General features: G+C 34.4%; 1 protein-coding gene across 1 annotated transcript in view; it reads right to left on the bottom strand.

Moving 5' to 3' along the window:
* Positions 1–223: 223 nt before the first annotated feature.
* Positions 224–17,658, bottom strand: part of LOC149797120 (hemicentin-2-like) — a 287,779-nt gene continuing 270,344 nt past the window's right edge. The window contains exon 30 of the mRNA XM_089961792.1: positions 224–10,748. Coding sequence (XP_089817918.1) covers positions 10,648–10,748 — 101 coding nt within the window. The 3' untranslated portion in view covers positions 224–10,647. The remainder of the gene's footprint in view (positions 10,749–17,658) is intronic.

The following is a 17,658-nucleotide window of genomic DNA, read 5'->3' on the forward strand; positions in this document are numbered from 1 at the left end:
TCCTTAAGACATCACTGAACTGACAGGTGTAACATTACTGTAAAATATTTCTCTACCATCAGATAAAAAGCTTCCTCATTGATAATCCATTTTGCAAATAGTTATGGGCAACATTCTTAAACAAAAATGTTTATATTCAGTCTTATCCAGCAACAAAAAAATCAACTTTATTACAAATATAATACAAAGAAATAATATTAATTCTTAAATAAATAAATAAAAATTTTAAAAAATACATTTTATTAAATATTTTTACAAGTATATATTTCAAGTACAATTATTTAAAAAATGTCATGAAAAAGAAAAATAAGATTAAATGAGTATAAAGATTTTAAATATATAAATCTTTGAAAACTAATAAGAAAAAATTAGGTAGCAGAGGAAAGTACTTATAATATACAAGCATAAAGATATTTTATTCTTATGCGTAATGGAATTTCAAAGTACTGGCTTCTAAAAATGTTTGGATGTAAATTTTTGTGATGCATCAATGAAATAAACGAGTAAATTATTTCAGGAAAATAATTGTGGATCTTCATCACTGGCAGTATGAAGACTACATAAACAAAACCTGTCCTCAAAACAGAAAAGAATTATTCCTGCTATAACAATCTTAGCTCACTTTGTATCTGACAGATACAATCAAACACAAATATAAATAATGAATTTATATTCTGATTTACAGTTATGCACCAATATAACTGAAATGCTGTTTCACAGTGGTCTAATGAAATTAAAGATCATATACGTATAAAGAACTTGACCCTGAAACTTGAATCAGAAGTCAGTGTCTTTCAAATACCCTAAAACCCCACCAAAAGTAAAAGGTGATACATTCATGGGTAACACACTGATATACTAAAAATCATCAACCCAGAATGATCAATGAAGGAGATAAAGACAAAAACAACAACTTGTCAAAAAATTTCAAACAAGATGGGATGTGGATGCCAACACTGGTGTGAGCACAGCTCTTATTTATCCATCAAGTATTATATGTGACATTGACTTGACAGTGTATTTTGTGAAGAACAGACCAGAGCTAATTATTGAAGAACCATTCAAAAGCTATATTACGAGAGAAAGAACACGATCATTGTAACTCTACCAGGTTACCATAGCTGACCTACTGGCTACGCTCCATCATCTCCTAAACTTACCCACATTTTACTTCAAGATTTGGCTGTGAAAATTTGCAAACATACTTTAACAGCACTCTGAGCTTTTCATGAAAAATGTCTCAACTTTGGACAAAGCTATAGAAACATGTATTTGGACATTTTACATAGCAGAGATTTCCAGGTTTCAGCGTACTGTCAGTGACGGTTTTTGTCAAACAAGTAGATCAGACAAAACAACCAAGTTGGCTCAGTGTTCATGAACCCAGAATCAACTCAGTGTCAGGGGTCCAATAGGTACATTGATAGTTGTTCATAAGTTAATTTTGTGTAAGGTTAATAGCCATTCTGAGAGGCAAAGGGAAGAAAAATGCTTGAATATCCTTTGTTTTAAAAGGGGTAAACTGAGTGATATTATTTATATCATGTTACATTAACAGCTTTTTTATTTCTAATAAAATGCTTTTCCAATGTAATAGAACATTGGTGTTCAAACATTTTGCACCTGCTGTCCACTTTTAGGTATTCTATGTATAATAATAATAATAATGAGGACTTTGTATAGTGCCTAATCTTTAGAAGCTCTAAGTGCTTTATAACATTAAACAACAAGTATAAGATAAAAAACATATAATGACATGAATACAAAAACAAACACTATGAAATTAGAAAACATTAAAAAACATGCTGAGAATATTTAAGGTAGGAAACATTATTACGTCTTTTGGTTTGTTCTTGCAGTCGAAATAAGTGAGTTTTGAGAGCCCTCTTGAATGTGATCACTGTGTCTTTGTGCCTAAGTTCAGTAGGCAATTCATTCCACGTTGCTGGGCCCTGGTATGCAAAAGAACGCTGTCCATATGACTTTGTTTTCATAGTGGGAATAATGAGTATGTGATTGTCAGAAGAGGAGCACAAGTATCTTGCTGGTGTGTACACATGGGTGAGGTCAGATAGGTATGTTGGACTAGAGTCTGACAGTGAAACGTAGCACAGAGAACAAATTTTGTGTTTCATTCTGGATCAAATGGATAGCCAGTGTAGGGTACAGAGCAGCGGGGAGGTGTGCTCTGATCGTGGTACTCTAATTATGATCCGAGCAGCTGTGTTTTGAACTTTTTGAAGTTTCTGGAGCAGATATTGAGATGAACCAGACAGAATTGAATTACAATAGTCCAGTCTTGCAAGTACTAATGAACACACAAGTGTTTTAGTGGCATCAACTGAAAGATATTTGCGAATGGAGCTGATGCGTCTCAACTCAAGATATGCAGCCTTGCATATGTTCATGACATGTTGGTGCAATGTGACAGTACTGTCCAGAGTAACACCTAGGTTTCATACTGATTGTGTGAATTTAATGTTGGTGCTGCTAATATTTATTGTTTGAGGTAAATGATGTGAATGAGAAAGTCTTTGTGTTGTGATCAGAATGGCCTCAGTTGTATCATCATTCACCTGCAGCTTGTTACATGTCATCCATGATTTCACATCAGAAATGCACCTCTCTACACCTTGGATGGTAGCATCAACTTCAGTTAGGTGGCTAGATTAGTATATTTGGTTGTCATCAGCGTACAATTGGTGAGACACTGGATGATGATCTATGACACTTGAGAGCGACTGAGTGTACAGAATGAAGAGAACAGGCCCAAGAACAGACCCCTGTGGAACACCAGAACATAGATCAACTGGGCTGGAGTGTATTCCATTTGCAGATACAATTTGTGTCCTGTTGACCAAGTAGGACTTGAACCACAGTAAGGCTGTATCATGAATGCCAAATACATGCTGGAGACGGTGAAGTAATATATCATGGTCTATTGTGTCAAATGCTGCAGACAAATCAAGAGGGGTGAGGACTGTAATCTTTCTGCTATCCAATGCAGAGAGAAAGTCATTAACTACTTTTAGAAGAGTAGTTTCAGTACTGTGGCAAGGACGATATGCAGATTGTACATTGCTAAAAAGACTGTTTGAATTTAGATTAGATACAAGCTGGGATAGAACAACTTTGTTTAAGATTTTTTATATGAATGGGAGATTAGAAACTGGGCGGTAGTTCTTTAAATCGTTATGGTCTAGTGTTGGTTTCTTCAGCAGAGGCTTTACATTGGCAGTTTTGAAAAATGATAGGAATTCCCGATGAGAGACAGGTATTAATAACATCAGTTAGTGAAGGCAATACTGGATCTAAGCACTCAAACAGCAGTGATGTTTGAATTGGATCAAGTTCACATGACTTTGGTGCACTCTTCATCAGGATTGTATGTACGAAATTCATAGAGACAGGTTCAAATGCTGCTAATGGTTGCCACTCAAATTCTGTATCCCAACTGTATGGTGATGACGAGTCAATTGAAACTGTGGTGTCAAGCTTATCTCTAATGGTTTGTACTTTGTCACAGAAGAAATTTGCAAACATGTCTGGAAGGTCGACTGGAGAGAAGGTAGTTGGAAGTGGTGTAGATTTGTTCCTTGACATTAGCTTGTTAGTAATCTCAAAGAGCTCTTTGCAGCTGGAACTTTCCATGATCTTAGTAGTGTAGCGGGCTGATTTCGCTGCATGCACTATATTTGTGACATTCTTCTTAGAGGCTTCATAGATTTGCTTATGAATAGTGAGTCTGACGGAAAGCCAAAGCCTCTCAGCTTTATGGCGGTCTCTTTTAGCAGTGCGAAGCTGGTCCCTAACACTGCTATACCATGGAGAACATTTCTGAATTGATACTCTGCACTTGGTAGCTGGTACATGTTTGTCAAGCAATGAATGCAGGCAGTTATCGAGTTGTTCTGCGGTAGGAGGTAAGCAAGTTGTTAAGTTAGCTTGGATGTCGTGCATTATTTTGGTTCTATTTAACATACGCAGGTTTCTCTTAGTAGCAGATAAAGGTGGAGGGTTAGGGACTGATATGTCAAGATGGCATATAATGCAAAGGTGATCTGATGCAAGGTCATGGGATACCAGGGAGGACTGTAGAATGTTATCATCAGGTCTAATGACATGACTATTATATTACCTGCAACAAGTCCACAGCCCATGAGTGTGCCACAACCTATAGTTTAAGAACTTGTGCAGTAAAGTACTAACTGTATGACAAAGATGACATCCATATTCTCATGTTTCTCTAGAAATTTTCTTTAAAACTAGTTAGCACAACAGAGATGTTCTCCTACAGAAATGATGACTTGTTCACAAAATGAAATATACATATCTCTATCAACTTAGAATCTTTGCATATTCAAAATGAAATATCTTGTTGGGTTACATATCACATGAAACTAATTATAAGTAATAGGAAAGCACATGTCTCATGGAGTCAAGCTTGGTTTTTGCATCAACTAGTCAGCATTTTGTAATGTTCATAACAGGAATAACAACTTGTCTGCATGTGTAAATACAAGTATATAAAATCAGAAGTTGTTTGAATATATAGCAATAAATATGGGATGTACAAAAATGAAGACATAATCAAAAAGATATATTATTTGCCTCAAGGAGTATACTTCAGGATTATGCTAAACTTGAAGCCAGTGGATTCTGATTTGAAGCTGAGTCCTAACCAAGCAACAATTAATACATGCAAACTTAGGACTGTTTTTATACAGCTGAATCACTCCTTACACAGTAGTCAAGCATTAATAATGATAGTCAATTGCAGCAAATGATTTGCAAATGTTATATTAAAAAGTGAAATCAATGTTCAACATGACGGATCACATACAATTTTTATTTTTCTCAAGTATGTATTGGAATGAAGAAAGAACAAAAAGGTTTAATTCTAGGGTATAAAAACAAAGAAAATGAGAATTACTAGCTAGATTATGTGGCTCTCTCTCTCCCTCTCTCTTCACAAAAGCAGTTAGGAAGAATATACATTATATTGCATCTATAATAACCCATTAGGTAAAGTGAATCTCAAGCAGAAATTTTTGGAAGGTCCCAAGCAAGGGTCTTCGGTTTTGAGGGGTTTCACTACAATATATATATTCACACACACACACTTGTCAAAACTTAAGTTCCTTGGGTCCCCGTACATTACATACTGTAATTGTATATGTACATTGTGTATACACACACACAAACAAACACACATACACACACTTGTCAAAACTTAAATTACATTGGGTCCCCCATACATTACATATTGAGAAACACTTAATGGAATTTTGTTCCAGAAACAAAAGTGTACATCATGAGGGACTGATCAAAAGGAGAAAACACTTTTAAAAATACTGAAACCCACTATTCATACAAGTAAAATACATCTTGACAATTAATCCAATATATGCATAAAATTCCACTAAATGACCATTCATCCAATATGTGCATAAAATTCCACTAAATGACATTCATCCAATATGTGCATAAAAAATTTCACTAAATGACCATTCATCCAATATGTGCATAAAATTCCACTAAATGACCATTCATCCAATATGTGCATAAAAAATTCCACTAAATGACCATTCATCCAATATGTGCATAAAATTCCACTTAATGACCATTCATCCAATATGTGCATCAAGTTCAACTAAATAACCATTTGTCTAATAGATGCATCAAGTTCCAATGAATGACCATTAGACCAATATTTGAATGAAGCTCCTTTGAAATATTTTACATGATTTTGAAGTTTACGTTTGAAAATTAAAGTCAAAAGACAAACAGACAAAACAATTACTAATCTTGAAACTGAAACGTTTTGCATAGCAAATGTAACATCCAAACAACTGGTCTATTAAAAGCACCATAGGTTTGGAGTTTTGCCAAAAAATGGGGGTAATGGATGGAAAGACAAATTGAAAATAAAAGATTAAAAATGTACTGAAACAAAGGAACTGAATAGCAATGTGAAAAAGTCCAATATGAATACAAGATCCACAGATATTTAGAATGGTTTGGGAGTTCTACCCATGGAAATTAGTGATGGATGGATGGATGGATGGAAGTGTTCCAAATATTGAAAGTGAAACATTATAATTATCAAAAGGACCAGTTAGTAATATATGTACCAAATTTCAAAGATACTGTTTCTGAGTTTAGCCCCAAAATTAAAGTGTGGATAATGGATAGATTGATGGACTCGTAAATTATTATATGTACTAAATTACACTGAGATATCTTCAATGGTGTGAGAGTTATGCTCCAGAAACATACATGTTTACAGATTACAGACAAATGGACAAACCAAAAGATACATCCCATCTGTATTATAAACCAGGGTAATACAAATAAAATTAACACCACTACTCCTATGAAATTATAGAATGGGTCCAAAAAAGTAAAAAAAAATGGCTTATTAATTTTATAGGTTTTTATACATCAACTTGTTTGGGATCCAAGGGTTTTTGGTTCTGAGGGGTTTCACTGCAGATGCCAAAATCCTGCAGGATGGATGCCAATACCTGTACAACATTATTCCTGCATTATGATTCAAAAGTAAGGGGTTAAAGATACGGGCACTAATTGGGATAATCATGAAAAATCAGATCCAGCTTTGTAACCCCTGTACTGATCTTGTCTTGTAACCCCTGTACTGATCTTGTTTTATAACAGTTGTATTGACCATAGTTTGTAATATACGGTAATGAAAATAAATACATACATTCTCTACTATGCCAGACAGTAAGCCAATCAATATGATACAAATGAAAGATGGAATATGTAAGTGTGGTAATAATCAATCTATAAATTACAATTATTTTGCGGGTATCATGTACACAAAATTGGTATTGGAGATATATATACCATCTTAAGCAAGTCTTTTGTTACATGTACACACAAGTAGTCTCATATATATGAAAAAAACAAAAAACTGGAAAGAACAAAATGAAGAAAAAATGTTTTACAAGTACCATTGCTAGGAATACATTATATACAAGTCACACATCGATGAGTTACTGGTGGATTTCTACTTTGTTCAAGCTGGAATATTTTAAAGGGAGGATGCAATTGGTGTACTGTTTAGAAAATGTGACAGCTATGTTTGTAACAAAGAACCATCTATGACCAATGGAAACACTGTAATTCCAAACAATTCAGGATATTACATTTTTTCAATGGCAAAACTCACAAAAGCAGATTCACACTGACATTAAATAACACTTGTAAAATTGTTTTTAAGGAATTAACAGAAAAGCAACACTGATTTAATGAAGTGGTCCTAGGCAAAAGCACTGGTATTTGGCATAAACTGGAAATGTTTGATACTAAGATACAATAATGAGTGGTGGGAACACATGGTAAATCAATATATATGGAGAGCTCCAAGACACAGCAATGAGTGGTTAGGACAAGTGATAAATCAGCATGTATGGACAACCCTAAGACACTGCATTGGTTGCTTAGGACAAGGTGTAAATCAATATACACAGAGAGCTCTAAGACAGACCAATGAGTGGTTGGAACACATGGTAAATCATTATCTATAGAGAGCTCTAAGACACAGCAATGAGTAGTTTGGACAAGTGATAAATCAATATGTAAGGACAACCCTAAGACACTGCACTGATTGGTTAGGACAAGAGGTAAATCAGTATACATAGAGAGCTCTAAGACATAGTAATGAGTGACTGGAACACATGGTAAATCAATATATATTAGGAACTCTAAGACACTGCAATGTGGTGTGGTTCAAATACATGGTAAATCAATATGCATAGAGAGCTCTAAGACACAGCAATGTGTGGCTGGAACTCATGGTAAATCAATATACATAGACAGCTCTAAGACACTGCAATGCAGTGTAGTCCAAACACATCATAAATCAATATGCATAGAGATACTCTAAGACAGTGCACTCAGTGGTTGGAACATGTGGTAAATCAATATGCATAGAGAGCTCTAAGACACTGCAATGCGGTGTAGTTCAAACACATGGTAAATCAATATACATAGACAGCTCTAAGACACTGCAATGCAGTGTAGTCCAAACACATCATAAATCAATATGCATAGAGATACTCTAAGACAGTGCACTCAGTGGTTGGAACATGTGGTAAATCAATATACATAGAGAGCTCTAAGACACTGCAATGTGGTGTAGTTCAAACACATGGTAAATCAATATACACAGAGAGCTGCAAGACACTGTAATGCAGTGTAGTTCAAACACTTGGTAAATCAATATACACAGAGAGCTCTAGGACACTGCAATGTGGTTTAGTTCAAACACATCGTAAATCAATATACACAAAGAGCTCTAAGACACTGCAATACAGTTTAGTTCAACACATGGTAAATCAATATGCATGGACAGTTTATATATATCATCACATGCCTCTTTGCAACACACATTTATTGTGCTTGGTCACTCATTGGGTAAAATGTATATCATATATACTCGCATATAAGCCGAAAAGTTTCGGAAAAAAAAAGGCCTGGAAGAGGGGGGCGTCAGCTTATCTGCGGGCCAAGGTCCAAGTCTGAAACTTTTAAGGTTTTTTTCATCTATTTCCAGTATATATTGTTTGTGTCGATCACCAAAGATGAGATCACATGCCTAATGATGCCACATGGCTCATAAGATTTGTGTTGTTGTGAAGTGAAACAAATATTTTTTTTCTAACTTAAGTGGTAGGATAATGAATGAAAAACATGTTTTAACGTACTTGACGTCTATTTGACAGATGTCCATCCACATGAAAATGCAGCCATACGTGTTATTTGAGCCATGGTGGTACATGTATTTTCCAAAAGAACTGCCATATTAGTAATCTCCAGTCAAGTATTTAACCCTCAGCTAATCAGTAATCATTAAACTCTACGGTATTGTACAAATGCACGCTAGCTTATTTCAGTGTAAATATGAAAAGAATCTATGTAAAAAAATAAAAGAATTACAATAATGAAGGTATATACGACAAACATTTTGATCGAGAGTAGAAATACATGTACAATAGTCTTAAAGGAACAACAGCAAGAGGCTCCATAGGGGTTTGTTGCGCGCACGCTTAGGAAGGGTAAATAACAGGGCAATATACGAGTCAGCATGAATAATTGTAAAACAATATAATTTGTGGGATTTCTTTGACAGGTGTTTTAGAAGTAATCAGCAGCCACAGTTTATATACTACTGTTATTTAGTTGTTTGTAAAGCAAAGTGGTTTGTTAGCGGTAGAGTGTTGTACAATAGCTACCATATGCTTAATCTGTGATAAATGCCTCGGGGATAATAGGTTTGTTTTGTTGCACAATGCCAGTGACTTTACTAATACATGTTGACTTTCAGATTTATTGTTTAATGAGATATGGTAGTGGACATGGTTTCTGCTCAAAGTTATAAACTGTCACAATACTTGAATAATGCCCACGCTGAAACCAATCATATTTTGATCAATTGAATCATACTACCGGTAGTTTTAAAAAAAAAACACAAATAAACAACAATGATAAATAATAAGGTATATAAATAGTAAACTACCACTATAAGAAATTATTTCAGTTTAATCTCTCTAAAAGTTTATATTCAATTCAATCAGATAAAATGAATAGTGTTGGAAGTAAAAGAAAATGCCATGGATGGAACAGAGGATGATGCTATATTTCAATCCGACAATGACGAGGAGAGTGAGAAGGTCTACGACACACTATTGGATGACCATGATGACAATGACAACGTATATGATGAAAGCACGCCCGTAACAGAAGCCGAGTTTCGTGAACTGTTTGGCGAGTCTGATACAGAGCCAGATTTTAAAGGATTCTAAAAGTGTAAGAACTTTTATAATTCATGATCTTAGAATGAGGATTAATTAAATTTCCATTAAGACTTAACACTTTAGAATTGTTTTTATTTCAACATATAAATTAGCTTTCTTACTTTCATTTTATTTAATAATGTGATTTGCCTAAATAAACGTATTCAGAACTCACTTTGTGCATCTTGTGATGTACCGGTAGTCTAGAAATTATGGGTCGGCTTATACGTGGGTCATGCCCTTTAAAACAGTTTTACCAATTCAGTTTGGGGGGGGTTGGCTTATATGCGAACAGGCTTATATGCGAGTATATACAGTATTTACTTTTTTTTTATAAATTTCATAAAACATCTATTGTTGTCAAATCCTTTTAAAACCATTTCAAGTACTACCATTAATGGAACATTTTCAAGGGAGATAATTACTAATTAGTTCTAATTCTTTACCTAAATTAGATTTGCTTCCATCAAACTACCAAATGGACCTGAAAGTTGACTGGCTCCATACTTTGTTAATCATTTTAGCAAGACCTTAAAGTTTGTTACTATTGTTAGTAGTACAAACTAGATTGTATTTGGTAAACGACAATGAACACTGTACCAAAAAAAAAATGTTATAATCTCCAACAGAAGGATTTCATAGGACTGCCTTAAAAGTTACACATCTAATACTCACTTCTAAATGACAAATGACAATCTTCTTGTTATTAAAAAGAATTGCAAAAACAAGGCACTGCCCATAATGAAAAGCATAGACAAAAATAAAGATCAATGGAAGAGCTTGGATAGATTACATGTAGTGTGCATGTACAGACAAACCAAGCATATCACAAGAACACTTGCATACATGTAATTATGGCTGTCATAGTAACGATCACAATGGTTGATGTGGTGAACAGCAAAGGACTTCCACTGATTACAGAGGGACCTGCAAAGACAAAAGGGAGGGAAAGCACAATGAGTGAAAACAAAGAAAAGGCTTTAAACCAGCTCTAATCTCTATTACTTTACCTTTGGCAAAACAGGCATATACATGGAATTTATGTTTTGGAATTTATTTTTATTTAAATTGCAGCATCTAATTTTCCATGAGCTGCACAAAATTTGTGTGGGTGTAGAGGTAAATAAACAATAGTCCCTCAAATGGACTGATACTTACTAGTGGAAACCCCACATCAATATGACTCTTACATCAGGAGAAATTTTTGTTCCTGTTCCTGTAGGTTTAATGTGATTTTAAAGCACACAATCCACTATATGTCGTGGTTAGTACAATTGGTGCAGGAAGAACTGAGAGAAACCTTGGTAAAAACCAAAATCACAAGATAGCTACTGGCAATCTTTATCACAACCCCATAATTGCAGAACATAAGACTCAAATCCACAAGGACAGAGGTAAGATGGCTGTGATTGGTAAATGCAAGCGCTTAGACTAGTTGACCACCCAGGACCCCAATCAGGAGGAATAGCTACAAAAACAAGAGTTTTGAAACCATTTTCATTTCTTCAATGCACCAGACATCATGAAAAGTCTTTTTGGGAAACCCCAAGTTAGTTTATATGACCTATAATTCATGAAGAGTAGCCATAACAAGATTTTCAAGATGGCAACTGTGTTGACCATACTGAATGACCAAGAGTCATCATTTCATGTAGGACCAGCAAGACCATGGGATGAATGTGTGTGTGAAGTTTCATGGCAACACTTCATGTAGTTTAGGAAAAGTAGCAATAACAAACTGGTGCATGGATGATGGACAACAGATCATCCCATAAGCAATAACAAACTGGTGCATGGATGATGGACAACAGATCATCCCTTAAGCAATAACAAACTGGTGCATGGATGATGGGCAACAGATCATCCCATAAGCAATAACTGGCGCATGGATCATGGATAACAGATCATCCCATAAGCAAAAACAAACTGGTGCATGGATGATGTACAACAGATCATCCCATAAGCTCTTCAGGTCTATGACCAGAGGAGCTAAACCTAATTTGAAATGCTGAGTGTAATGTCTTGAGCTTTACTTTAGCACAAGTTCAGCTTTTACTAGATGTCAACTTGGGATTTTATTCACAAGACAGGAAAGCTATTTAAGTTTCAACAATTTAATAAATGCTAGTAATGGTAAATATTAACTGTGCAATATCCATTAATGGATCAATAATTAAATCCTAATGTTTCAGTCAAAACTCTCAAATAGGTCTAAATGCGTCAATGACACCTAAAATTCTTTCTTTACAAAAATGTGTGACTCAATGTAAAGTTAAGGATTACATAATAAAATAATCACTGAGAATGATTAATGTATTTCTCAGGAAAGAGTACAACCCAAAACAAACTGATTTATATCAGACATGAAAAACGATACCACTCAATCGTGTTTCCCATTGAGTTTAGTATTGTTATGGTCCAGAATGCACTAATATTTTGAAATATAAATTTAGAATTGTTTTTCTTCTTTCTAGCCAACTAAATGTCATGTTACTGTAATATGGAAATAATGAATACTCCCTGTAGAAATATTACAATGAATGCTCCCTTCTATACCCATTTAATTATTTACTATAGCAACAGTATCAATATTTTAATATATGTATCTATATGAATTTCCATATGCAGTATTTATATAATAGCAGCACAGATTATTGCTTTATCACTCGAGTCAATTTATATGTAGGCAATCAGATAAATAAATGCTACTGTAGTATATAGCACAGATATTTCTAAGGGGGCATCAATCTTCAACAATAAAGAATAATTGCAGGTTTATTTCATAACATTTAGAATATTATATCGTCTGTAATGGTTTATACTGTTATAAGGTGATCTCTATTGTAAGCATACCATGGTCATATTAGCTCTCTTATTTCTCATATACACTGTTCTCCAATTTGCACATATAAAGTCTCTGCCAGTCAGAATGCATCTGCCAAATTATGGCACATGATAGGTGTTAATACCCATGAGAACAATTGGTCCTACACAGAGATCGATGGTAAAAATCTTGGTCATAAGTGTGTGAGGGAAACACATGAGTAGTAACAACACCTAAGAAATGCTCAAAAGAATGATGGCAGGTGAATTGTGTTTCACACTTATGCAAGTAATTTGGCAATACTCTATATCTGGACATTTGATGTGAAGACATTCACATCAGAACTTAACTTTTAATCTCAGAAAACAAATATACTATGCTAAATAGTGTGAGAGAATTTAAAAGAGGCCAAAACACAATGACCGAAAAGGCTAATTTGGACCATTGTTGACAACAGGTGTGTGTGTGTATCTGTGTGTGTCATTTGGATTTTTAATGTAGCTTTAAAAGAAATTCAGTTATATCACTACAATGTCTGCAGCATGGCAGTTTATAGTGATGTCTAGCTCTGGGGCATCATGCCAGTCAGATGATGTCCCACCCAGTCACATTATCCTGACACCAGGCTGACCAGTCCTAACACTACCTCCTAATGTTGATTGCCTAGCAAGGCAGCTGTTAGTACCATTTTTGTAAGTCTTTGGTATGACTCAGCCAGGGATCGAGCCCACAACCTCCTGTATCCAAGGCAAACGGTCTAACCAGTAGGCCACCGGAGCAGTCAACATTGATAATGGGAGACAAACCCATACAAAGTAAGTGCCAGACACAATCACCCAAATTACCAATATATTAATAATCCAAAATCACTCAACATGTTATTAAAACATTTTTACAGTTATTTACTGTGCCTAGCAACCCTACAAGTCTTTTATGTCTTCATGTATGTATTAAAATATATCTCATTTTGTAGACCATTGATATAGCCATGAATCACTGAAATTTAATATTTAATACCGAGATGTGTGAAAATTATGTTTAAATGAGCCACACCCTACTAATATTTAATAACACCAGAATTTATCACAATACCCCGCTTTAAAAAAACGAGTTCTTTCACGAATTTAAATATATATTTTGTTATGATAGCTTAACTGAATGATGTCACACTGTACTGCAGTGTTCACAGTTTGTCTGGAGGGTGCTTGTGCCAGTTTCCAGTCATATCATATAAGTCGGGTCCAGTAGAAAAGAAGTGCTATGTTCATAAACTTCACCAGTAGGAAGATAAGCCCTTTGAGTTCATCTGATCATTGCCACTCCCTCTGGGATCTGGGATATCACGATCTTCCATTTGGGCACACTACCACTTGATCCCTTATTGCGGGGAGAATCTCCTGCACTGTCATGTTAATGCTGAGACGTGTGAAAATTATGTTTAAATGAGCCACACCCTACTTATATTTTATAACACCAGAATTTATCACACTGAGCAATCCTAAAAAGAAACAAGTAGTTTTCTACAAAGCAATCAGTGAAGTCAAATCAATTCACAAAAGAAGAGGAACATTCCAGTTGTCAGTGTTTTGTAGATACATTTATTACTGTCCAATGCATCAAATATGTAAAGAAAACCAAAACAAAAATCAGTTTTAAATGGAATAGGATTTGTGGACTCAAATACTATAGTCAGTGAATCAGGAAGTTAGTTACAATGCAAGATAGGAGCAAGTTAATATGCAAAATAAAAAGCTTCAACACAAAATGATTCACAATACACATTCAAAAAGGTAAAAACATAAGAAATAAAACTGATTCATGCTCATCTAATAAGTAAGCATACCTGGACCATTTGTAGCCATGCACTAAATGAGGCACACCAAAGCTTCATATTGATGGAGAAAACTTTTTTCCCCCCACTTTTTTAAAGCTATTATTAAATGCTCCGATTAGAGCATCTTACAAATTTCTCATGGAATTCTCTTTTTGGGGTTACCCAACTACACCAAATCCATTGCATAGTCTTCTAGACACATCTGTCTCTATCTTCTTATAGAATAAATAAAGTGTTGAATCCTCATAAAATAAAATTAATTTCATATAATAAATGAAAATGTTTTGTTTTTACAATAAAAAATTTGGATAACTGAATCCAAAAAGGAAAGATCTGCTGTACTGTAACAACAGTGAACGTTTATGATAATCACTGTATCTGGTCCCTAAGATGAATAATGAAGAGAATTATATGCATATCATTTATTTACAGCATTATGTGTATATAATTTATTGACAGCATTATTATCCTTTATGGAGAGCATTATGTGTTTATCCTTTATGGAGAGTATTATGTGCATATCCTTTAGGTGGCACTCTACAGTTTTGCATATGGTTAGACTTTTAAAGAAAAAGAATTTCCCCATATTTCCTCACTAGTTATACTGGCTATTTAAAAAAGACCTTGTATATTTTAGGTATTGTTTAAAGAACCATTAATTCCCTTTATTTTGGTGCATGATTGATGGGTATAATATGGGTTATAGAGTATACAGCTTGGCCTTACTCCAGATTTGCACCTTTCAAAAACTGCTGGCTCCACTTGGTCAGTTTTACTTCCTGGACTTAGATGTAAATTATATTTAAAAAAAGAGCCAATAACTTTTTTTACATTTTATATATGTAGTAATTCATCCATTGCACTTTCAGAAGCTGGTATTGTCTAGTTGGACAAAATTCATTTCCCCTATTTTAATAGGTGCTTTTAACGATAGTGTGCTTTAGACTAATTCAGGCTGATTTTTATTTTAGCACAAGGGAGCAGTCATTTTAGTTAGCAGTAAGCTTAGATCATGTACAACTTCCATTAAGTACAATATCCAAAGAAATGTCAGCCACATTCCATCAAAGTAGCATAGAGGTATGTCAACATTCTCTGCATGTTTCAAAATGCACACAGCTTCACCTTATTACATATGTCACTCTCTCAAAAGCACATACTGTATACCCTTTATAGACAGCATTATATATATATGTGTATATATATATCCTTTATGGAGATCATTATGTGTATTTCCTTTATTGACAGCAATATATGTATATCCTTTATGGAGAGTATTATGTGTAGATTATAAATCTGTTTCTCTGGTCAAATTTACTTCAACTTAACTGCCAAAGTTTACTGCCAAATTTAATAAAGAATTTGACTGGCCAAGTTTATTGACTGCTTAACCTCCCTTGATTCAAGTTCAGTTTGCAATAAGGGGTGACATCATTCTGGAATGGGCTGATTACCTGCTTATGTGGAAGTGTATTTGCATATCATATCTGTGGTATATAATCACAAACTGTAACCGAAAAACAGATAAAGAGTATCATTTTCCTGTGTTTAATTTTATAAAAGGGATCTATCACTTATACCATGTCAAATCTCAATGTGTTCAAATCTTCATGTTAAGTATATATTATTTTCTGATACATGCATACCTGTACCACACAAATCTGACGTTTTATCATAACAAAATAGCAAAAAAAATTAAAGAGTGAAATAACCGTTATCTTCACTATATATGTGTGTGTGTGTGTGTATATATATATAAATTATATATATACACACACACACACACACACAGAGATAAGGTTATTTAGCGTAATGATGTTGTCAAGAAATTGTCACATTTTAGTGATAAAACATCTGACTCCTGTGACTATACCTATGGCAGCCACTTCAGCTAAATAAAACTAGTGACAAAATTCTCCAGTAATATAAATGCTCATTAAGTTGTGTATTAAGTGTAAGGGTTAAATAATTTTGAGTTGGATCATAATTATTCTAGTAAATAAAGTGGGGTACAATAATAATGCGCAAAAAGCTGAAGACAATGTTGATCAGAGGTTATCTGTAATTAACTAACTTTACCTTTCTTTCAGATCAGACAGCAGAAAAGTAAAATTATTAGAGGATGAAGTTAGTAGGTTAAGAAGGAAATATTGAAAACTGGAGGATCCTATGGTCAAGATGGAAGAGACATTAAATTGTGACTGCTGCAGATGGAGACATTCAGTAGTGACAAAGAGCATGATTTTATGAAATTATAGGCCATGAACATCTTCACAAAAGAGTTATCTGACAGGTCAGTCTCTGGAAAAAAAGTTGATCAAGTCAGGAGAAACCCCAGTTGAAAGACAGACCATTGATAATGAAATATGCTTCAACAGTTGATTGAACACAACTGCCCCAATATCTCTTGAAAACATTTCAAAGAAAAATTACAAAACATACAAAAAGTGTTGCTAAGAGTTACAAAAACAAAGAATATCGCTTATCAGTGTGTACATTATTTACTTCATAAAAATCAGTTTGAAACTGTAAGTGATCCTGTCTTGGGGAAATAATGGCAGACATCGCTGTGTCTGAGACGTACAACTTTATTAGATTGTCTCTTTCAAGAAACAAATTTCCTGGAATTCCAGTTAAGACCATTTCTTCCTTTTATCTATTAAGGGTTGAACGGTTTCTGATATTCTTCATCAATGAAAAGATTGTCAAATTAACTGCTGTGGTCATGCACATACTGGATGTCGGAATGGCACCATATAAAAAAGGACAGTGTAGACATGGTCACAAGTTGTTTGGTGAACACCATATGTCATAATAATCATCCCTTGAGTGGAAATAATGACAAGATTTTCAAGACAGCAATCAAGGTAGTCATATTACTGGCACAATTTTCATTTTGGACCAACTGGGTATAGTAAGAAGCATACTAGTGAAAACACCACATTTATATAGCCATCCGTTTGATAAGAGTTTAATGAGATGACACTATTTTCAAGATAGCCACCATCATGGTGGACATATTGGGAGATAGAATTTTCATTAGGACCAAATTGATATCACAGCTCTCCAGATGAAAATCCCATGTCAAAATGACTTTCTATTTAAGATGATCAGCGGAAACAAGATTTTTAAGATGGAAACATAGTGGACATCTGATCAATACCATTTTAATTTAGGAT

Source organism: Sinohyriopsis cumingii, chromosome 6 (assembly GCF_028554795.1).
Source record: "Sinohyriopsis cumingii isolate HCF-2022 chromosome 6, ASM2855479v2, whole genome shotgun sequence".
Taxonomy (NCBI): domain Eukaryota; kingdom Metazoa; phylum Mollusca; class Bivalvia; order Unionida; family Unionidae; genus Sinohyriopsis; species Sinohyriopsis cumingii.